Source organism: Nothobranchius furzeri, chromosome 9, assembly GCF_043380555.1.
Source record: "Nothobranchius furzeri strain GRZ-AD chromosome 9, NfurGRZ-RIMD1, whole genome shotgun sequence".
Taxonomy (NCBI): domain Eukaryota; kingdom Metazoa; phylum Chordata; class Actinopteri; order Cyprinodontiformes; family Nothobranchiidae; genus Nothobranchius; species Nothobranchius furzeri.
This window is the reverse complement of record NC_091749.1, coordinates 43,597,453-43,621,678: the sequence shown is the minus strand read 5'-3', so window position 1 is coordinate 43,621,678 and position 24,226 is coordinate 43,597,453. Positions and strand designations below refer to the sequence as shown.

General features: G+C 44.1%; 1 protein-coding gene across 2 annotated transcripts in view; it reads right to left on the bottom strand.

Annotated features, from left to right (window-relative positions):
- Positions 1–24,226, bottom strand: part of map2k5 (mitogen-activated protein kinase kinase 5) — an 83,470-nt gene that overhangs the window by 43,287 nt on the left and 15,957 nt on the right. Inside the window, exons 5-12 of one of the 2 annotated variants that reach the window (XM_054732311.2) lie at positions 17,216–17,256; positions 15,885–15,952; positions 15,705–15,753; positions 12,953–13,017; positions 8,551–8,590; positions 8,350–8,418; positions 5,396–5,477; positions 3,895–3,956 (exon numbers count right to left, since the gene is read on the bottom strand). In XM_054732311.2, the coding sequence (XP_054588286.1) occupies positions 3,895–3,956; positions 5,396–5,477; positions 8,350–8,418; positions 8,551–8,590; positions 12,953–13,017; positions 15,705–15,753; positions 15,885–15,952; positions 17,216–17,256 (476 nt within the window). The remainder of the gene's footprint in view (positions 1–3,894; positions 3,957–5,395; positions 5,478–8,349; positions 8,419–8,550; positions 8,591–12,952; positions 13,018–15,704; positions 15,754–15,884; positions 15,953–17,215; positions 17,257–24,226) is intronic. The other variant, XM_054732312.2, reaches the window with a different exon arrangement.

Below are 24,226 nucleotides of genomic sequence, written 5' to 3'. Positions count from 1 at the left end.
GGTTTTCTATAAACTGGGGGAAGAACTCCATCCTTCCATTCCAGTTGATTGTGTTTCTCGGGGTGGAGCTGAACGCCTCCCTAATGAGAGCACGTTTGTCGCCGGTGAGAGCGGCAGATCTCACCGCGATGATCTCCCGCGTGCAACCCCGCAAGATCGTGAGAGCCCTGTTAGTCATGAGACTTCTAGGCATGATGGCTGCAGCCCACTCGGCGGTGCTACTAGGGTTGTTGCGCTCGAGGCGCCTGCAACGCTCATCCGCCTCCGGGTACTCCCGATACGTCAGAAGAGACGTATGTTGAGGGTTCCCCCCTCAGTGGGCGGGGACCTCGCTCACTGGGGGAATCCCTGCATCCTCCCACACGGGGTCCCCATCGGAAGTCCTACGTCACACGTATCTGTGTTTACGGAGGCGTCACTGTCTGGGGTGGGGGGCACGTGCTTGTCCCATACGGCGGCAGATCGCTGGCCCTCCCACACGCACGAGCACATAAATGTGTTGGAGCTTAAGACAGTGAGGAATGCGTTCAGACACTTCGCTGCCCTTCTCAATGGCCGTCATGTCGAAGTTCACACAGACAGCCAGGTGGCGGCAGCCTACATAAATCGCCACGGGGGAGTTCGATCCCTCCCACTATTGCGCATAGCCACAGATTTACTGTGTTGGGCACATATCCACCTGCTGTGCCACCTACATTCCGGGGATCCTGAATGTAGCGGCAGACATCCTGTCGAGAGGGGTCCCCGCGACTCCGACTGGCGTCTGCATTCCGCACATCTGGATAAGGTTCGGGGAACCGTCTGTGGAGCTGTTCACGGCTCACGAAAACGCTCAGTGTCGCCTGTGGTTTTCCCTGAGTCCCCGGGACCAACCCCCACTCGGGGCGGACGCCTTCTCACACCAGCCCTGGCCTCGAACGCTCCTTTATGCGTTTCCACCAGTCCCTCTGATTCCCCGTCTCCTGGACCGAGTTCGGTCAGAACGGCTCTCGGTAATTCTGGTGGCTCCCAGACTCCTGTCCGCATCATGGTTTCCGGACCTGCAAGCGCTACTGTCCGGCTCCCTGTGGAGACTCCCGCGAAGGGAGGACGTCCCTCCCCAGGCGGATGGGATAATCAAACATCCTCCAGAAATAGGCCAACAGCTGTGAGTCTGGCCGCCGAGCGGTCACGCTTAGGGGTTTCTGGGCTGCCGCATGATGTGGTCACCACGATTCAGAGTGTGCGGGTGCCTTCTACCATCACACCTTATGCTGCTAAATGGGCAGCTTTCCAGAAATGGTGCACAGAGCGGAATGTTCAAGCGCTCTCCTGCCAGCTGGCGGATGTCCTATCGTTTCTGCAGATACGGACGGACAGGGGCCTCGCATTCAGCACTATTAAAACATGCTGCAGCTATCTCATCCTGTCACCAGGATTTTGGTGATGGGTCTGTTTTCAGTCATCCCCTCACAAAACGGTTTCTAAAAGGCGTCAGAAGGAACGGACCTGTGTCCCACCCGCTAGTTCCCCAGTGGGATCTAACGGTGGTTCTGCGTGGTTTATTTGAAGCCCCATTTGAACCCTTGGACCAGGTCTCACTCAAGTTCCTGTCACTTACAACTGCCTTGCTGCTGGCACTGGCATCATTCAAGAGAGTGAGCGACCTAACTCCCCCTCTCAGTGGCTCCCGCATGCCTCAGGATCCGGGAAGATGGCGGGTCTGCTGTTTTATGCCCCAACCCAGTCTTTGTGCCCAAAAACATTAATACTTCCTTCAAATCCAGGTCAATTTTCATTGGCTGGACTTTTTCCTCCTCCCCATAATTCTGATGAGGAGGCGACTTCCCATCTTCTCTGCCCGGTGCGCGCGCTCGCACGATATGTCACGCACTTCAGGGATTCGCCGCTCACAAAGCCTGTTTGTGCACTACAGGGAGTCTTCCCTTGGGCAAGCGCTGTTGGCCCAGCGCCTTTGACTCTGGCTATGCGACGCCATTTCACTCGCTTACAAATCAGCAGGGCGGGATCCCCCTGAGACACTCAGGGCTCACTCAGCCAGAGGGATTTCCTCTTCTATGGCGCCCCACAGTGGTGTGTCAATGGAAGTCATTTGTCAGGCTGCTTCATGGGCTTCACCCTGTTCCTTTACTCGTTATTATTTACGAGATGTGTCTTCAGGATCCATCACTCGTTCAGTGCTTGGACCTCAGCAGGCTGAGTGAAAGCATTATGGCACCACATCAGCCTTACTTGAATGAATTTCATCCTCTTGTGGATGATAATTTTAGTGGGGGCCTCACTCTTATCTCTGGCTGCCTCAGCCTTTTAAGCCCTGGGCTGAGGCTGAGCGACCCTCACTAAAAGGAGACTTGTTGGGTGTGTCCATTGGTTGAGCTAACCAGTGTGGCGTAAACCCATCCAGCTGCGCATTATTCCAATAGCAGCTAGCTTAAGGGCTAAGACTAGACGAAATAGAACGTTGGTTACGTATTGTAACCCCAGATTCTATGAGTCTAGTCGCAGCCCTTAAGCCACTGGCCCCACTGGTTCTGTTAGGACTAAGAGCCATCGGAGGCGAACAGTGGGGTCGTTCCACTTATATAACCCACAAGGGGTGCCCACGTGGTGGGCGTACATTTAAGCTCTTCATAATTGGCTGATCCTGAGATCACCTTTCCAATAGCAGTTAGCTTAAGGGCTGCAACTAGACTCATAGAATCTGGGGTTACAATACGTAAACAACGATCATCTTTGGAGAGGAAAATATATTTGAAATTCATCTATAATTTATATGTCTTGGCTAGTAGATGCTAACCTAGCATCAGCAACACCACCACACAGCAGAACTCCTTCAGGCTTGTGTTATTTATGAAGATAAAACATCAATGTTGCAAAGTAAATGGAGTCAGTGGCAGAGTTGCTTAGCGGTTGGCCAATCAGAGGTGAGATGTTCAAATATCAGGAAGTAAGACTCCCAATCCTGCCATCTGAAGCTCTCCTCTGATATGGCAATCTTTTAGATCCTGAAACAGGTGCACCAGGGCTTTTTGTATCCAGAGTATGACTTACAAGGCATTCACTCCTATTAGAGACCACTGCAAATGTATTAAATAAATGAGTGAAGCATACCTTTAAAAAGGGCATTGCTCATCGTCAGTTGCATACAATAAAAGCATTTTGTTTCAACAAAATGACATATTTCCTTTTTAGTAATTACTAATTGTTTATACACAATTAGAGGAAAGGCAACATTCTTCCTAAACGAAATAACCCAGTTTGATTTGAGAAATCATGTATTTAACTTTGTTTCCAAATGTTTTAAGTCACTTTGTGATTTCTTCATTAACACAATGAGGGGACTGATAGTACTTCCAAGGACCTTGCAGTCCAGCACAGCATACTGAGATCAATTAAGAAAACACCAAAGCTCCCTGAAAGATGGTGTTGCAACAACTGGCATTTGCAGCTTTCCTCGCACCCTCTTGAGTGTTTTTCCTTCAGTGATAATTAACAACTGTGACAGTAGAAAGGAGGGAAAGCTGTGAAATAGAATTAGCACTGAATAAGTAGCTGTCATCATCTGATTACGAACAAAGCTAAAGGACAGCAACACAAAGGAGGAGATGGAGACAGAGGAAGGGGTAATAAGTGTGGAAAAGAGCCATACATTAATCAACATCAAGGCCATTTTATTTAAAATGCTGGTTTTAACTGAGTAACATGAAAACAATCCCTTCCCTCAATTTGGTTTGGGAAATATGCAAATCTGCATTTTCAGCCTTTAGGGCAATACCCAACTGCTGATTTTATATGTTTTAGCAAACAAAATAAGAATTGTGGCAATTACTATTGTTTTTAACCTTACCTTAATTATAATGTTTAATAATTCAAAAAGCTGATTATTGTGCCTACCGCCACTGCGATCCTCCCCAGCACATGCTCTGGTATTCTTTTATAGACGTCCAAAGATCCACCTGCATGAGACGAGTTGCTCTTCAGCCAGTAATAAACACAATTATTATGATTTAAGTTACAGTTTTTTTCGATTGCTAAAACTCAAAAAGCAAAAATGAGGCACAATTTTTACAACCTCTACTTCTGTTCCCAATCGCTTGACTCAGTTTATCACTACTTAAGATTTCTTTATCATTTTAGGACTCTGATTTTCCTCCTTTAAACTCTGATGCCAATTTCACATTACCTTGCTGTCAAAACACAACACACAGTTTTCAGGTTTACACACACTTCTCACAGAAATTCTCAAAGCTTCAATCAACAACACACAAATATTCAAATCTCTAAACTTTCGGGTCTGGCGAGCAATTTGCAATCAGGGACTGCAGCATAAAAGTAAGTTTCCACAAGGCTACCCAGGTGTATGAGTGGTTTCAGGACCATTAACTGTAAAAATAAAATGTTTTGTCTCAAAATTTGTGTGATGTCTAATGTTTGTCTCAGAGAAAAGTGGGCACTGTCATACATTCAGTGTGTAATTCATTGTGTTCCATTTAGACAATTGTGTTTTCAGTTTTGCTCTTCAGTGTTCTTTCCATGCTTGGTAGTGTTCACCCAAAGGCTACTTGTGTTTAAGCAATGAATGGTATGTGTGTGTCATGTGAAAATGTGGCTGTGTTTACCAAATGAAAACACGTGTTCCATTTTGGGAACATGCTAAGATATGTGATGGCAGGATTTTGTTGCAAAGGGAAGCCATGGTTTAGGAATTTGTGTGTGCAGTTTTGAAAGAAACGTACAGTTTTGAAAAATGCGTTTTAGCAATCGAAAAAAACTGTAACTAAATTTGAAGACAACTTAAAATGATTCAAAGATTTTAAAAAAGGGTTAACATTCCACAAAAAGTCACAATATGAACGACTGAAGATTTTTTGCTTGATCCAAAACTCTTCCTTGTTGTCAGTAATAACGCATAAGTGGAAAAGTTCCCTGATGTAAAAGTGCTCAGAAGTTACAATGACTTTGCTGACATACTGGCTAATGGGTGGAACAGGAATCATTGCATTAACACACTCAGACAAACAGCCAAAGAAATAAAAAGTGCAGTCCCCAATCTCACACCAGTCAAGACACACACACACACACACACACACACACACACACACACACACACACACACACACACACACACACGCACGCACGCACGCACGCACGCACTCACACACACACACACACGCACGCACAGATACCCCCCACAAATGCACTTCAGTCAAGATTTATCACACCCTTGTAGCTTTTAGCACACTGCCATGCTAAGCAGCTCACGGTGATCAGACATTCTCTTGATCTGCAGAAGTGTAAATGGATACTCAGCAGAGAAAACAGGTTGGTTCCCCAAAGTCCTTCTTATATACAAGTGTAGCTGGCAAAAAAATAAAAACATTACAAAGAATCTCACCATCCATGAACTCTGTGCATATGGATATCCTGTTCTCCACAAAAAAGGCACTGAAGAAAGTAATGATGTAGGGCGAATCACACTGCAAACAAGGACAGGTTAGTCACTAAAAAGCATATAAAAACTTCCATCCATCCATTTTTATCCGCTTATACAGAGTCGGGTCGCGGGGGCAGTAGCCTAAGTCGAGAGGCCCAGACTTCCCTCTCCCCAGCCACTTGGGCTAGCTCCTCCGGGGGAATCCCAAGGCGTTCCCTGGCCAGGTGAGAGACATAGTCCCTCCACCGTGTCCTGGGTCTACCTTTAGGTCTCCTCCCGGATGGACGTGCCCAGAAAACCTCACCAGGGAGGTGTCCAGGAGGCATCCTGACCAAATGCCCGAGCCACCTCAACTGGCTCCTCTCGATGTGGAGGAGCAGCGGGTCTACTCCGAACCCCTCCTGAATGACCGAGCTTCTCACCCTATCTCTAAGGGACCGCCCAGCCACTCTTCGGAGAAAACTCATTTTGGCCGCTTGTATCCGCAATCTCGTTCTTTTGGTCACCACCCAAAGCTCATGACCATAGGTGGGGGTAGGAATGTAGATCGACCGGTAAATCGAGAGCTTCGCCTTCTGACTCAGCTCTCTCTTCACCACGAAAGACCAGTACAACGCCCGCATCACTGCAGATGCAGCACCAATCCGCCTATCGATCTCACGCTCCAGTTTTCCCTCACTCGTGAACAAGACCCAGAGATACTTAAACTCCTCCACTTGGGGCAGGACCTCATCCCTGACCCGGAGAAGGCATTCTACCCTTTTCCAAATCAAGACCATGGTCTCAGATTTAGAAGAGCTGATTCTCATCCCAGCTGCTTCACACTCGGCTGCGAACCGCTCCAGCGAAAGCTGATGATCACTTTCTGCTGAAGCCAACAGGACCACATCATCTGCAAAAAGCAGAGACCTGATCCTCAGGCCACCAAAACGCATGCCCTCCACACCTTGGCTGCACCTAGAAATCCTGTCCATGAAGGTTATGAACAGAATCGATGACAAAGGGCAGCTTTGGGGGAGTCCAACTCTCACTGGGAACGAACCCGACTTACTGCCGGCAATGCGGACCAAGCTCTGACACCGGTCATACAGGGACCTAACAGCCCATACCAGTGGGCCTGGTACCCCATACTCCTGGAGTACCCCCAACAGGGCCCCCCAAGGGACGGGGTCAAACACCTTCTCCAAATCCACAAAACACAAGTAGACTGGTTGGGCAAATTCTCACGCACCCTCAAGGATCCCCCTAAGGGTATAGAGCTGGTCCAGTGTTCCACGGCCAGGACGAAAACCACATTGCTCCTCCTGAATCTGGGGTTCAACAATCCGAAGGACCCTCCTCTCCAGAACCCCTGAATAGACCTTACCAGGAAGGCTCAGGAGTGTGATCCCCCTGTAGTTGGAACACACCCTGCGGTCCCCCTTTTTAAATAAGGGGACCACCACCCCGGTCTGCCAGTCCAGTGGGACTGCCCCCGATGTCCACGCGATATTGCAGAGCAGCGTCAGCCAACACAGCCCCACAACATCCAGAGCCTTAAGGAACTCTGGGCGGACAAAATGTGTAGTTTCTTTAAATTTGAAAATCAGTTTTTTCTTGGTCAACGGCTTGAAAAGAAAGACTAATTGAAACGTTTGGGATGTCTAGTTGGGACAAACAGGCACGCTAATCAAATCTGTAAACTAGGAACTCATTACAGGTCTTGTCAACTGTACTGATGCACTTTAAAAGGACTTGGTTATTTTAATGGCCGCTGCTTTGACAAGCAACTATGCAGACTCCTCGTAACTGGAGAACAATCAAAACGTGCTTCAATTTTGAGAAATTCCTTGCCTCCAATATTGTTGTTTAAACATCTTACAGATATTGCAAACTGATTGTTTTGTGTGACTGAGTAAACCTTCTGTCATGTGCATGTGTAAGTACACAATATTATCCAAAGTGCTGGAACATCTCACTAAGTCAAAGCATTCAGATGATCCAGTAAATATATGGATGAGAACGTTGGGTGTGGAAGAATGTAACTTATCTCGACCTTAAGAAAAACCTTTGAGATGCATTAGAGAGGAGGCTGTGAGCCACATTTTCTCTCGAACATCAGTGACTGACATCACTAAGACTTCTTGAAGATTGGGCATAAAATTCCCATAAAAATCCTTCAGTTAAGTGCTGAAGCTGTAACATCCTAAAGGTTTTCTAATGCTTGATTCACACAGCAGAATAATCAAGCTGAGTTTTGGCTCGATTGTCCCTTTCCGACAATCTTAAAGATGCACCAGATCTTTGACTGTAGAGATAATCTTATCAAACATTCCTACCATTTGTGGTGTGTTAAGAGCACTCTGATCAGCTTGGAAGGCTGTCAAACATAAATCTGGGCTTTCAAACATGTAGAATTGTTTTGGTATTATTTCCGAGGACAAACAAGAGTGCTGCCTGTTGAAAGTGACTTGTAGCCAATCAGATAGCATGGTTACATACATGCATTGCATGTCTCTCTGCCATGTTTGTTTACTCTGACATCATGTTTGATCTTGCAAGATTTTCCATCTGAACAGGGAATGTCTAAGTGTGAAATTGGTTTGTGTGTAGTTTTTGTCGTATAGCAGCCACCACACAGAGTAGGACCAAAACTGGTAGAGCTGAGACTTTTTCTCACCACATGTGGCCTCTCTCATGTTTGGAAAATTAACTGACAGTTTAAAAATCCTGCCGAGCAAACCGTGCTTAACAGGTTGAGATCAGGACTTGAGGTAACTTCAAACCCAACTGGTAGCTTGTGGTAAGCCTAGCTGTGGTATATGACATTTATCTGGTTAATTAACAATGCAAATATTGAAGGACAGCATGATTCAGGGGGATAAAAGGAATATGTTCTTTTGACAAAGACGAACAAATGACAAGTCAACACCAACCTTGTACAGAATTTCTAATTCGGACATAATTTGCTTCTGTAATTCCACCGTGATATCCAAAGGAATTACCTGTAATCAAGTGTTTTAAATGGGGTTACAGCCTTCAATAAACACAACACAAACTGATTATTTGAAGATAAAATGGAAAGATGAATGAAAGAAAGAGTACCGTGGTTATCATGTAATCAAAGAAATTCTCACCTTGACAGCTAAAACACGCTTGCTGAGAACATGGTATGCTCTAAAGGGATAAGAGAAAAAAGCATCATGGACTAATAAAACCTCTAAATTAAATGGACATGAGAACACTTTTAGTTTGCTGCAATAATGTGATAAAGTGCATGTACTGGCAACAAACACCAGTGTAACTTTAAAAAGTCAGGAATAATAGATCACAACCAAAAACCAGATCCAGTCGACCTCATCTGAAGCTGTTTCAGACAGAGTGTAGAGTTGCAGGTAAAGCAGCAGTCACCGACTGGCCCCATAATGATTTAATTAGTAAACACCTTAGTAGCATGCAGCGGCTTTAGTTACTGCCCTTGAAGGTTAGTTTACAGTAGCTGTGACAATGCCTCAAAAGCTCTTACCAAACAATCCTCAAGGACAAATACTGTCCAACAGCTGTCAGGTGACAGGGATGAGGTGGGTTCAATGTACGTCATGCAGACTACTTGGTTTGCAAGCATGCTTAATGCATGTGATACCCAACTACTCGTTTGTCAGTGGGTCATCTAGAGAGGGAATGTGTATGGTGCAAAGTGTGTTTAATGTCTAACTTTGAAGCGTCAAATTGCTCTTTAGCCAGACACTTCTAAACTAGCCTGGGACTTTAATTAATGACACCCATTAGTGACATGTTAGGTATTTACACACTGTTGGGACCAACGGCTATCCAGTGCTGTCCTTCATAACAGTTGGGAGTTTCTTTACCAAAATAACAAGAGTCCTATAGAGGTCATTAAATGAAATGAAAGAATCTCGACAGACAGTAGTGAGTAGTGGAGTCTCTTCTGAAAGACTTGATGTTTTTGATCGTATGCATCATGTGGATTAAACAAAGCTCTTCACACAAACAACTGATGGTCTTGTTTTCATCCCAATGTCTCAGCCTTCCTTTAAGCTACAGTCAATACCACTTAACTGTGACGGCTGCCTCTTAATTAAGACAAGTATGTTAATTGATGCAAGACTGTTTAGATAGGCATGTTACAAACTAACAGGACAAGCTGAATGAAGCCTAAGTAATCACCATGACAAACAGCTTGTGGGAAAACTCAACATGCTGAACAGCCTGACTCAGCCTGAAGTATCTGAGCTGCCCTTTTACCTGGAGAACAAAACTATGTGTTGAAATTTGATATAAAATTATTAAGAGAGGTCATCTTTAGAAAAAAAAAAGGTTTCAGGACATACTTTAGGGTGCTTATTGGTTTCTGTTCTTATCTGCACCTTCTCAGTGGCCTAGTGGTATGAGTGTCACCTGGGATTGGGAAATCGGGGTTCAAATCCAGTCAGGTCATACCAAAAACTTTAAAAATGGGACCCGATGTCTCCCCCGCTTGACATTATTGGATTAGGAGGTTAAACCACCAAATGGTTCCTGAGCGCAGCCATAGCTGCAGGTCACTGCTTTCCACAGGGATGAGTCAAATACAGAGATGTCATTTCACCAGTACTGACTAATGGGACTTTACCAAACTTATTGCCTTCATCACAGCTTTGGTGATGTCACTTCTATTGTAGATAAATGGCAACAGAAGTGACAACAGCAAAGCTGACAAAGACGATCGGACGTAGCTGAAACTGCTGGCAAAATAAGGAAAATACTTTGCTACTCTGTGTGTTAGATAGGAACAGAAAACCAGTGGAATTACAAAAAAAACATAGAAGAAACATAACAAGGATACTTTAGGGGTGATGACTGGTTGGTTTAAACTGCATCCTCAGACTGTCCTTGACCACATTGTGGCCGAGCATCCAGGTATGAATTACAGCGATGGGCTTTGACAGCTGGAGACTTGGGGACAAGGTTACATAGCCACCCGCTGCCACTTCCCCGTGATCTGACCCCAGTAAATGCGCCCCATTCCCTGGATCTTATTTACACTCCAGCTCGCTCTGTAATAAAAGCTCTATCATGCAGTATTCATAGGGCCTCTCACGATGTCTATGAAGTTGGGGCTATGGGTTACAGAGACTGGCGTCCTAGATCATGGCTAACTTAGACATTCATCTTTGTCACATGGGTTGAAACACCGCCTGTGTCTCCAACCGATTAATTAATCTAATACTACTATAAATACTCTGTCTGAATGAAACAAGCACAACCATAAATACTTATGACTGCACAAGCATATGCAGAAATAAGAAAGGCATAGCTGCAACTTATTATACCGGATAAGGTAAATATTAGCGCTGCCACATAAGGAAAGGACAACTCTTACAACTTTAATGGTAATGTCAATTAAATGTTTTTGTTGTTTTAGTAGTTCACGTTTAGGTTGATTCCTAAAAAAAATGGCTGAATTCCATCACAGTAGCCAATTATAAATGTTACTTCACTTTATTTCAGTTTGCTTGAGCTTGCATAAAAAGCATTTTGTACACTTGATTAAAATGTCTTAATTTCAGAAAATATGACAGAAACTCACCATAAAAGACTTCTTAAACTCAAATTATGGATTGGGAGTTTCAGGTTTATGAATCACATTCCATGTATAAGCCTGAAACTCCTAGGATGAGACTACAGCCAAGCAAACATTTTAACTGGCCTGCTGGATCCACGGGTCATGCGTGGCCTTGTTACAGTATTTATAAATCATACTGTCGGTTAGATTGCTGGACAGTGTGTAATAAAAGAAAAAGAGGGCTTTTGATGGATAGCTGGGTCAGAATGTGGCAATGAAAAGCTGAGGTGTTGGTAACATTTAATTGAGTCTAAATGGCTCTGGGTCATAAATGGGCTAAAAGGTTAATAGGTGAGGAGCCATTCATAGTTCCATTCACATTTGATAAACCCAATCTACGCTGGACCAACCTGCAGAGATGGACAAGGACATAAAATTGGTATCCGAGCCCGTCCATTCTCTCTGAGCAAATGTTTATTCTATGAAAGCAAAATGTCTTATTTTCTGAGAAACTGTTTGAGTCACAAGCACTGACATTGACCAAAGGGTTTTGATTTCCAAAAGGGTATGAAAGGGTGACTGTGACCTTGTACAATTCTATGCATATCATTTTTGAAATTTTAATTTTTTATGTACAAATGCTAGTCAACCTTTTCTGAAGACAATATCAATGTGTTTTCTATTAAATATTGTAATCTACATATTTAATAGGCTAAATTGGTGAAGTACACACTTTTAAAAATGTACTTAACCTTTTTCTCCATTAAGAGCATAACCAGTAGGTTTACATGGAATGGGATGAATTAGAGTGTTAATGTTAAAAATGAAAAGTAACAAATTTACATTGAAAAGGAGGTACAACAACTACCAGGACCAGATTAAAGTAGATTTTCAGTTGTTATAAAGTATATTTTCACAGTTTTGCTTGTTCTCATTGTTCTGGCCAAAAATACACCTTGCTAAATGCTTAATGAGTCTGAATTGAATTATAAATCAGAAATAAAGAAATACATACAAATAATTGAAACAATAGCCTGAGGGCTTTTAACCGTTTTTATTTATTTATTTTTTTGCTTATCTCCTCCATTCAACCATGAAATTTTCAACACCAGTGCATATAGATTTTTGCAGGGCTAAATTGACTGAGAAGTTGTTGGCTTGCAGTATTGGCTTTCTTCAGTGCAGTGTAACCATTTCTAAAACCAAACTGATGAACAATCACATTCACTTACAACTATGAAAGACTGGAGTCCTTTGAAAGAATCTTACAATCATAAAACAGAAAAAATGTAAAGCAAAGAATGTCAATAAAAACCAAAAGATGGTCTTTTGGACATGTTACATTTTAAATATGTACTAGTTTGGCTGAGGACGGTCTGAAAAACAGCGGTCAGTCAAGTCAAGGTTAGTCTTAGCAGTGATCAATACTTCAATCTCAATAAAGCAGCTCAATAGCTGAAAATTGATAGAAATTTCAGGAAAAGGTGGAGAAAGAAAGATAGAAGGAGCAACACAAATGCCAACCTTGTCATACTGCTAGCAGGTTGGTAATGCATTAGTCTAGAGGATGAAGTGCTTCACAGAGGAAAGGAAAGTGCTGCACTATAGACCGATTAGGTCGATGGCTGTCATAGCTTACAGCCCCAAATCAATATCATATGTTTGCAACCTTCAAACCAGAATAAATAAATAACGATACAGACATAAACCAGCCTGATAGATGTCACACCAAACACAGAGATAAATGGACTACAGGGTAAATGAGGTGAGTTATGGAGAACTTTATCCACACAGCAGCCAAATTTATCTTGTCAGAAATCTTTAAAACTTGGACTCAAGCTATAGTCATCCAGTTCTTAGAAATGATTTATACCTAAAACAGATCCCTCACTCTCATTAAACACATCTTCTCACATGTTTAAGCAGCCACCATGGACTTTCTTACTGTAATGTTGATATATGAGTGCACTCACTTATAAACCGTGCCTCCATTTCCATGGCCAAGTTGCTCCTGATAGTGGATGTCTTGGGCATTTATCTGCAGAAAAACAAGCATGCATATTTAACATTATAAGATGAGAAACCACTGATCCAGTGGACCATTTGAACACAGGGGGAAAAAAAAGAGTGTCTTTGTTATTAGATGCCATAAACAAGCTAGGCATCAGGTCACCCCAAGTTCAGTGACATGAGGGGAAAATAGAGGACCAAAAAGAAGAGATCAATACAACACTTGCTTTCCAATTCATTAAAGGATATTGTGTTTTGGTGAGTGGGGCAGTGACTTATGGGTAGTTTAGAAATTTTTTTATGTTTTTTCATATCACTCAATCCTATTTTGATCTAAAAAGAGAACAAAATCAGTCAGGTTAGATTAGATCATCCTGCTATCTTATTTTTACAAGGCAGAATTTATCAACACCAAGTTCGCTCATTTTTTCAATATATTTGCAGGGGTCTCTAGTATAAATCAATTGCCTGAGTAAATCTCAGTGGGAAAATATGCTCTCATGCTCCTGTTTCAGGAAACAGAAGTGACCCAGGTCAGAGGGGAGCAGAACACAACAGGATCTGGAGCCTTACTTCGTGGTATCAGGGCACCTCTCCGATGATTGGAGAACAGCAGTGCAACTCTACCCCTGAATTGGTTCACTTTGCAACGTTGATGTTTTATCTCGACAAATAGCCCGCGCTTGAAGGAGTTCTGCCATGTTGTGGAGTTGTGAATGCTAACAGTTAACTACTACTAGCTGAGACGTGCTCTGCTCTCTGCTGGACGATAAATCAACAACAGCCTTCCCCTTGGCGCGGCAAGATGGGTGAGTCCGTAAATGCTTATTTTCAGTGCGACGTAGATCTGCTTTTCTAATCTCAGCATTTCACCGCTGAGGATATAGGGCTAGAAAACTACTGTCACATATAGCCCGCATCTTAAACTCAGAGTGACCGATCATATTTAAAACATAACAAGTAAAAAACTGTTTCTCAGTGAACTTGGTCTTTAAAGTTAATTCAGTATTTCCACAACTTCATCTTATTTTGTAGCCAAGTTACCTTGTGCAACATTGTTCTTCAAAAGCTTTAGTTATTATTAAGAAGAGTTTCTTTTTTCTGTGTAACCTCTGACCGTGAACAAAGATGTTTCACATGGCTGGTGCTTCATTTATTCCATCAATACCCTCACCTGTGACTGTTTTGGTTCTGTAAACTTTTATGAATATCACTGGGTAAATACTTACTGCATGGCATTAATTGTGTGAACAATTAAGATATTTAGATCCATGCAGTAACTAAAGTCAATTGTTCTTCTGCAGGAATGTCAACAAAAAAAGATGCAACACATTTTATAAATATTTTAGACTCCACAGGACTTGTGCATTGGATCCATTTACATACAAACCATTATGTAGCGTTTGTCCTTACGTTCAGTTTTAGTGTGCAATTTCTACACAGCAAGATTTATGTGCTAAAATAGAATCAAATGTGCTCTAAAATGTCTCATTTTCTAATTTTTACATTCTATAGCTTTTCCCAAACATAAACAAAACTGACTACCAAAGGAAGAAAAGATACAAAATAAAAAACATTTCTTGGAGATATTTAATTACTTTTTTCTACGTACATAATGGTAATAAAAATCTCTCTCGTCTTCCTCCGCTTATCCGGGTCCGGGTCGCGGGGGCAGCATCCCAACTAGGGAGCTCCAGGCCGTCCTCTCCCCGGCCTTGTCCACCAGCTCCTCCGGCAGGACCCCAAGGCGTTCCCGGACCAGATTGGAGATGTAACCTCTCCAACGTGTCCTGGGTCGACCCGGGGGCCTTCTACTCCTCCTTGAACCATCACCTTATCGTGGTGGAGGAGTTTGAGTGCCCTAATGATCCTAGGAGCTATGTTGTCTGGGGCACTTAGTGCCCCTGGTAGGGTCTCCCATGACAAATTGGTCTTAGGTGAAGGGTGAGACAAAGAACGGTTCGAAGGATCTTTCATGGCGGTTAAAATGAAGAGTCGGAGTACCCGGCCCGGAGGGTTACCGGGGTCCCACCCTGGAGCCAGGCCTGGGGTTGGGGCCCGTGAGCGAGCGCCTGGTGGCCGGGCTTTCGCCCATGGGGCCCGGCCGGGCCCAGCCCGAACCGGATACATGGGCTCGTCCAACTGTGGACCCACCACCCGCAGGAGGAACATGAAGGGTCCGGTGCAATGCGAATCGGGTGGCAGACCAAGGCGGGAGCCTTGGCGGTCCAATCCCCGGACAAGAAATGGTAATAAAAATTACAAATAAAATTCTAAATGTATATAAAAGACAAATGTGGATAAAATGAATGCAGAGTTATACAGAAAATGATGGTACATACTAGTTATATCTAGTTGTTTAGTAAAATAAAGAAAATGTGAATATTTGAGGCAGCAGAATGAGCTTTTAAAAGATAAAACAGTAAGTTTGTAGATTGTAAGCGCCCTCGAGAGAGAGAGAGAGAGAGAGAGAGAGAGAGAGAGAGAGAGAGAGAGAGAGAGAGAGAGAGAGAGAGAGAGAGACAGAGACAGAGACAGAGACAGAGAGAGAGAGAGAGAGAGAGAGAGAGAGAGAGAGAAAAAAAATTGGGCAAAAAGAAAGTTTTCATTCTTCAAACCCATGAACCAGCTACCCTGGATGCAGTAAGGTGAGGCCACGGACACACAATTTGTATTACATGTCAACAGTTTGACAAAAAAAGGAAAAACACTCACTTGACCATTTGTCAAAATCCTTTTCAGCTCAGCGGAAGATTTTTTCAAGCTGAATGATGTAAAAAAATACAATATTAGAGGCTCAGTTAAAGACAATTATTTCAAACAATCTACTAATTATCTGATAAAGTATCAAATCACTGCTAATAAAATTTTGTGATAGGAAAAAATACACCTCACCTGTTGTTGGTCATTGAGTCTGGAACTACTTGGGGGCAGTCATTGCCTGGGTTAGGTCTTGTATTAACCTGAGACATGCAGATACAAATGAGAAAAATGAAGTGGTCTAAACCTAAAAAGATCTGACAAGCACATGGACGGATCCCTGTATAAACAACAATGATTAACAAACAGGCTCTTGTTGAAACAAGGAAGCACGATGATTGGCAGAAGGGGAAAAATTAGCATCAACATACAGAAGTATAGTTTCACAAGACAAAACGAGACAGCTATAAATGGGTTTGTAATAGCTACATAAAAACTTAAGACACTGAAATTTGACGTCTCACTGGGGACTTTGTTCATTTCATCCTATATCTATTAATCTGCATCCATGTTTACTCCAAAGACCTCCATACTCAACCCAGATATTCAACACAAATGAAGAGATGAGACTCTGTAAAGGGGATACTAAAAATAACTCATTAATTGAGGTCAAAAGGCCATTGCGTTGGGTTCACAAAAGCTCAGGGATTCTTTCTTTAATTAGTGCCCAGGAAAACCTCATTTAAATGCCACACAAGGTTTCCCTTAGCCAATTACTTTTGTAGAAGGAAGGAAAAATTACCAAAAGACTAAAGGTTTTTGGAGAACACCATTTTCTCAAAACAGACACTTGACCTTAAGTAAAAATGAGGGAAAAGCTGACACAGTTCAGTAGTTGTTACAAAAGCTCCTCTGATAGTGCATTAAATAAGGCACTTTTGGTGATGTGGGGGTTGATTTTGTCATTGAAATGCAGATGGATATAATATGGATCATCGGGAGAGAGGAAGGAGGTGTCAAGTCATTTAACCCATGATAATTAGCAGTGACTTTCAATGGCAACATATGCTGAACATAAAATGGGAAGGCCTGTGGAAGGCCATTTGGGGGCTTGTAATGACAATTTCATGGTTGAACAATGGCATCTTCTTATTGCCTGATTTCGCTCTAACCAATGTTGATATTCCTTCCATCATATGGAAAGAGAGGATCATAACACTCTGGAGGGGAATCAGACTTTAACAGGAACACCTTGATATTAAATGACTTTCCCAGCATGAGAATCAAGCATACAGGGCTCCTGAGATGGAGAAAGACAGGCTCTGTGACAGGCACAGCCAGATATTCCCATACATAAACATGGTCGTGGGGAACAAGAGAATGAGTGAAAGAAAAGAGAGCCTTGACTTCAATTGACATTTCAATAAGTGGAACACAGTGTTACCAATCCATTTGACTCAACTTCCCACCCTCCCCTCCCCTCGTTCTCTGTGTAAGGCAGCCGAAACAATTATTGAGATGGGTACCTTCAGGCCATGTATGTTCCGGATCCCTGGAGTCTTGCCGGCTGAAACAGTAATTGGCTAGATTGTAGAACACATCACTGAACCATTTACAAATGTATTGAAAAGAAATCAGTTCTTCATAAATAATAAAAAAGAAAAGATGAAATGAAACGAGTCACTCTGAAATTAGTTGTGCACATTGACATGACTGAGATTTTGCTCTTGAGACAGTTGGTAGTAGGTAGAAAAGATAACAATCACAGTTTGAGAGGACATGCAGTGGCTGCGAATGCCTTTTCCCACAAGTTTGTGAAATCAAAGAATTGCAAGACTCAAAGATTTTGCAAGTTTACATGATAACAATCAAGGAGAGGGATGAAAGCATGTATTCAAAAGGTCAGTGGTCTATTTCTATTGTTTTTAAAGCCAAGGAGGTTTCTGCACGTATCGATTGAGTCTAATTTATACTCCTTTATCAGCTCCACGAGGAAGACACACAAAAACGGACGGAGACGTTTTTCCTTCAGACCTCTCCGTCTCTAAAGCCTGATTCATGCTTCTCCGTCAGCTCCGCAAGAGACAGACACGCACGGGTTGACGGAAGTGTTTTGCTCTCATACTTCTCCGTATCCTGGGGAGTGTTGCAAAGCAATTCCCCGGCAGGACAACAGAGGGCGTAGCGCTGTTCTGCGGTATACTGTCATGTATCGGTCCAAGATAGTGTTTATATTGTGTTTTTTTTTGTATATAAGAGACTTTTTAACACAGACAAATTTGTCTCTCATCCTCCTCCACCTCTTCATGCGCTCGCCACCTCTAAACCCACGTTTCCTGTCATTTCCGTCCACCAATAAAACGCTTGCTGCACATCTTTTCACTCCTCCAGTCACGGGGGAATTAAACGTTCATGTTTTTAGAGTTTTTTCGCGAGGTATTCTTCAAGCTTCTCCGTGTCTGACGCTAGTTATCCTCGGCTCCCTTTATGTTTTTGAGGGCGCAATGGCGGCGGTGTAGACAACAGCGGCATCCTGACCAATCACAAGCTTGTGTTGTCCGTCTCGACTGATGGATGTTTAGAAAAGAGAGCTCGACTCTGTCCATCCTTGCGGAGCTCTCCGTCAGGTCCGCAAGGACGATGCATGTCTCCGCACTGACGCAGACGGAGAAGTATGAATCAGGCTTTAGGGAGTGTTGCAAAGCAATTCTCCGACAGGACAACAGAGGGCGTGGCGCTGTTCTGTGGTATCCTGTTATGTATTCGGTCCAAGATAGTGCACATACTATCGTGTTTAAATTGTGTTTTTGGCACTTAAAAGACTTTTAAGAGACTTTTGTCTCCCATTCTCCTCCACTTCTTAATGTGCTCGCCACCTCGCTCTAAACCCACTCTTCCCGTCATTTCCGTCCACAGATAAAATGCTTGCTGCACATCTTTTCACTCCTCCGGTCATGGGTGATTAAGGGGTTCATATTTTTAGAGCTTTTCCGCAAGGTAATCTTCAAGCTGCCTCGCTAGACATCTTCAGCTCTCTATGATTTTGAGAGTGTAATGGTGGCACTGTCGTCTTGACCAATCACAAGCTTGCACTCCGTCTCGTTGGACGGATGTTTAGAAAAGAGAGCTCGACTCCGTCCGTACTTGCAAGCCTGCTGGAGAGCACTCGAAAGGACGAATAATGGCGTTGCATCCGACGCAGGTGGAGAAGTATAAATTAGACTTTACTCTGAAATTTTAAGGATGTTTTAAACTTCTCCCATGTTTAAAGAGCAAGTCATCACCTTACCAGAGCTTTACTCCATCCACACTTCCAGTTTAAAAATGCAACAAAAAGGCAGACAGGCAGACTGCGAGGACTGCGCAATGGTAGCGACTGATGCACACCCCCATCTAATTGTCGCCATACTGATGATTTTAGACAGCATATTTATATTTTGAATATAATGCACTACAATGCCAAAATGATGACTAAGTATCTCTGCAGTGCTATTAAACACTCATACAGTTTATCAACAGAAAAAGTTGATTTGGGGTGATTTGCTCTCTGTGTGGCTCAATCTGAAGTACTGAGCCTGATGTGTTCTGGAAGCATAGCGCATATAAAATGAACCTGGTGCATACATTTAGCAGAGTGGCGTGACAATATGCTTGTAGGATGCATCCAAGATGCACTGTTGGGCGTCCAGTAGGATAAAAAACAAACACTTAACAGCTTCTATTAGCTGTATTTTGTGCTTCACAGATGTTACGCACTGCTTACGCATCCAGTGGAAAGCCTGGGTAATGCTCAACCTGGACCCTTTATGGCCTAAAGTGGTTTGATGCAAATTTGTGATAGTAGCATACAGAGGGGTTCTGGTCCATTTTAGAAGACTGACTTAAACCCTCTTAATGATTTTGATGCTAAAAGAGCTTTGTTTAAATTGATGATGAAGTTGCACTGAACTCTCTGCAGTTCCATTCTTGAACAACAGAAATCGCTATTGAAAAACACACTTTTCTATATAAACAACATAAAAACAGAACATGTACCAGTATCAGTTCTTTATTTTGCCATAGATTTTTGTGTTTAAATTTACATAAAGTCTGCAGCTCCTTTGATTGAGGAATGTGCAGGCCAGACCACATTAGGCCATTTGCGGCATGTACAATAAACTGAAACAATTTCAATCCACCATTTCCCACAAAACTGGCACTGGAACTTAAACTTTCATGCAAGAAACATTTCAGGATGCCAAGAGTGCATCATAAATTGGGCTACAGTCTAAGTAAACTTGCCTACACATGCTCCACATCTGTTGTGAGTGTTTTTTTTAAATATTTTTTTCATTATTACCGTGTCCTGTCTGGCTGTGAAGCAAGCAGAATTGATGTCTGAATGCTGGTGACAAGCCTTACAGATTTATTCTCAGGTGGAGCATCAAAGCGTTTGCTTTTAATGTCACGCCTGATACTTAAAACTTTATTGTTATTGTTGTTGAATGCTTTGTAATTCCGACCAGACACGGAGACAGAGGTGAAAGAGAAAGGAAGAGAAAAGGTGGAGAGAGGAGGGGGGGGGGGGGGTCCACAAAAATAAACAATGAACAAGAGTCTGCTTCTAGACCTGCAGAAAAAGCCAAAAAAAAAACAGGACACAAAAAAGGGACACAACAACAATACAACAAGATCTACCTATCACTGCGTCAACTTGATGAAAAAAAACAAAAAGACAATATATATATATATATATATATATATATATATATATATATATAAAATCAACATTGCTTAACTGAAGAATCACGATAATAAATCACAATGCATTAAGTGCCCCCCATAGTCTTAAGACATGTGTTGAACGTGCCCAAGCCCATACTTTTGAGAGCACCATGTGAGCACCTGTGTGTGTACACGCGCTTGTTTATTTAAGGTTTCTCTATAGGAGCGTCCAACAGAGAGTGTGAGGGACCACAGATCCGCCCCCCAAAGATGCGCAGGAGACGGGGGGGTGGGGGGTGGGGGGGGGGTTGAGCTCCAAGTCCCAGAGATCCAGGCGTTGCCCCAGAATGCAGGAACCCCAAGGAGACTGCAACCAGAAAGGCCCCCGCCCCCCTCGAGAGGCACAGAGGATCGCCCCGGGGGGCCACAACCAGCAGCCGGCAGAGTCCCTGGAGATATCAGCTGCAAGCCCACAGGCCCGCCCGCAGCCTCCCACCCCCTAGCCGGCCGAGCCCGGGACCCAGCGACCCGGGACCCAGGGGTGACCACCCCCGCCGGGGACCCAGCAGAGCCCAGGGACCCAGACCCCACCAGGCAGCCACCGGGATCTATCAGGCAGATGCCAAAATCTTAAACCCCCAGACCCGGTTGCCACGAACACTCAGGCAGACCATGGCACAAGCCCCCACACCAGGTGTGGCAGGGGGAGGGGGGACAAAGATCTATATCATCAAGAGAAGTTCCAGGAGAGGGGAGGACCCAAAGGCCCCACCTGACATATACAGTCATACACAAACACAGTCACACACTCCCTCCCTCATGCTCACACATGCACATACAACCCAAGACTTACAAAAATGCACGCCGGACACCCACTCATGCTCCCCATACACACCCTATTAACTCTGGTCCCGGTACTGCTGCACATGGGGTACAACCATCACCGGTAACCAGAGTTTGACCCTTTCTGCTGGGGTGCTGATGAGCAGGCTCCCCCGCCCAACGCTGAGCACAGCAACCCACCACCCCAGACCCCAACCAGACGGCCAGATCTCCCTCCTAGCCTCCAGCCCCAGGAAGCCTAGCAACAACAGAGGTGGCTAAGACTCCTAGTCTCCCTCCACCTGCTCCAATATAGTGTTGTGTGATCATGAGGTGTATTCCATGGCTGTGGTGAGTGGGCAGTGCGGGCATCATCCGGCATATGCCAGCTGATGCCACCGCACCACCCCACTTACACCCTCAGCCATCAGCGTCTAAGTGCGGTTTAAAATTGGAAGTGGGCACCGGCACTCGGGAGGAGGCTGAAATATCCCCCTGCCAAATGCCGTTGAATGTGCTCACTCCCAAGGCCCTAAGTGTGTGTTTGTGTGGAATGTCGTCAGTGGAAGTGTATAAGGTGCAAATAAAATTGGGGGGCAGGTTGCCACAGGAATGCGGAAATGGGGTCCATACCCGCACTCCCTGACTTGCCCACCCCCCAAGGTCCTATGCGTATGTTTGTGTGATGATGTGAGTGAGCAGGAGGAGAGAAACATGCGGGGATGGGGAGGAATGGCTGGTTGGGCTTAGCCCTCCAGGGAGCCAGCTCCCCTACTGGCCCCAATAGGCACCTCTGTTGTCAAACTGCCACCCAGGGCATGGAGACCCCAGCCCATCCTGCCAGGGCCCAAAGCAGCAGCATTACAGAGCCTCACGGAGTCCGAGGGCACCAACCCAGCCCCATCCCAGCAGAATATCTATGCCCACCCCTGCATTTGCACAACTTCCAGAATATATAAGACATGGGACATCCAGGTAAGGTTTGGTCCTCCCCGTCCTGGACCTCCCCCTCCCCTGTGATGGAACGGCAGAGGAGCCAAGGTCTACCTGATGCCCCCGAACCCGGGCCAGGCACTGCTGAGTGTTCCTGCCTTCTTCCTGGCAGCATACATGTCAGGACCCGACCCCCAAGGCCCCGCCCAGATCCCCACACGGGGCCGGCCACCCCCAAACCCCGAGCCCCCAGGCCCCCACCCAGACCCGCCTAGGGGTATTGCAGCCGCCAGGCAGTGACCCATGGCTGCCGCCAAGATCCCCAAGGGGCCCCACTCACAACCGCCAGCAGTCCACCCCCCGAGGCAACCCAAGCACCTCCAGAGGGGGGCAACAGCCCCCCAGTCCCAGACACCCCCAGTGAACCCACCTCCAGGGAACATCCGGATACTCCAAACTCAGACCCCACACCCCCCCACCCACACCATCCCGCAGGACAACATCAATGGCCCCCCACCCTCGCTATGTGATGGAACCGATCAAAGGAGCCCAGAGAGATTCATCTGAAGTGGAAGCAGAGGCTATATCAAGTGCAATATGATCTAACAAAAGATTTCTATACTGGTTGATGCAGAGAGTTTCTCTATTTTTCCAATTCAAGAGGATAGTTTTCTTAGCGATGCACATGGCAGTCAGAACCACGTGAACCAAAGATGTTGCAATCGGGACATCGTGCAGCTGTCCCAGTAAACAAAGAGAGGGGGAAGTTGGGATATGACATTTCAGACATTTTGACAGATCCTCACATACTCTACCCAAAAATTCCTGGACAGGTGGGCAGGACCACAGTGCATGAATGTAATTGTCAGGAATGTTGTTTGTGCAGTGTGTACAGGTGTCAGACGACACAAACCCCATCTTGAACATCCGATGACCTGTATAGTGTACTCTGTGTAGAATTTTGTACTGAATTATTTGTAAATTGGGGTGTCTGATCATTTTAAAAGTTTTTAAACAAGTTTGGGACCAGAAGCCCTGGTCAAAGCTAACTGATAGATCCACCTCCCATTTTTCAATAGGGATTGCAATTTTATCGTCTATTTTGGACAGTGTCTTATATACTTTAGACAGTAGTTTGGGGGGTTTGAGATTATAAAAGTCTAATACCCTTGGTGGTGTTTGTAATTCTATTTTATTGAGCTTAAATTTTTGTTTGACTACAGATTTAATTTGGTGATATTCTAAAAAGCTATTCTTATCCATTCCAAATTGGAAGACTATTTGATTAAATGGGATGAAGTCCAATCCTTCATATATGTGTTCCAGGTATAGGACTCCTTTATTTTTCCAGTCCGGAAGGTTCATCATTTTGTTGTTTTGCAAAATGTCAGGATTGTTCCAGATAGGTGTGCGTCTGCATGGCACTAGTGAAGACTCTGTCATTTTAAGATACTCCCACCATGCTGTCAGAGAAGTGCTGAAACTAATACTTTTAAAGCTTTCATGTTTTCTTATGCTTGAGCTAATAAATGGTAAGTCTGAAAGCTCTATCGTATTGCAAAGTGTCTGTTCTATATCTAACCAGGACTCGTCTAATGGGTTATCTTGCAACCATCTTGGTATATATTGCAGCCTGTTGGCTAAGAAATAATAATAAAAGTTGGGTAAATCCAGTCCTCCTCTGTCTTTGGTCTTCTGAAGCATTTTTAAGCTAATTCGTGGAGGTTTATCCTGCCAAAGGAATTTAGTAATTGAGGAGTCCAGAGATTTAAACCAGTCAGCTGGTGGCTTGTTTGGGATCATCGAGAATAAGTAATTTATTCTGGGTAAGACCATCATTTTAATTGTAGCAACTCTCCCCATGAGTGATATTGGTAAGGATTTCCATCTTGCAAGATCATCTTCCACTTTCCTTAAAAGTGGGATGTAGTTTAGTTTGGTTAGATCTGCTAACTTGGGAGAGATATTAATTCCCAGGTATGTGATATTCCCTGACTCCAATTGTATATTAAGCAAACTGACAAATGAGAAATTAATTGGTAGAACTGTGGATTTTAACCAGTTTATAGAGTAATCTG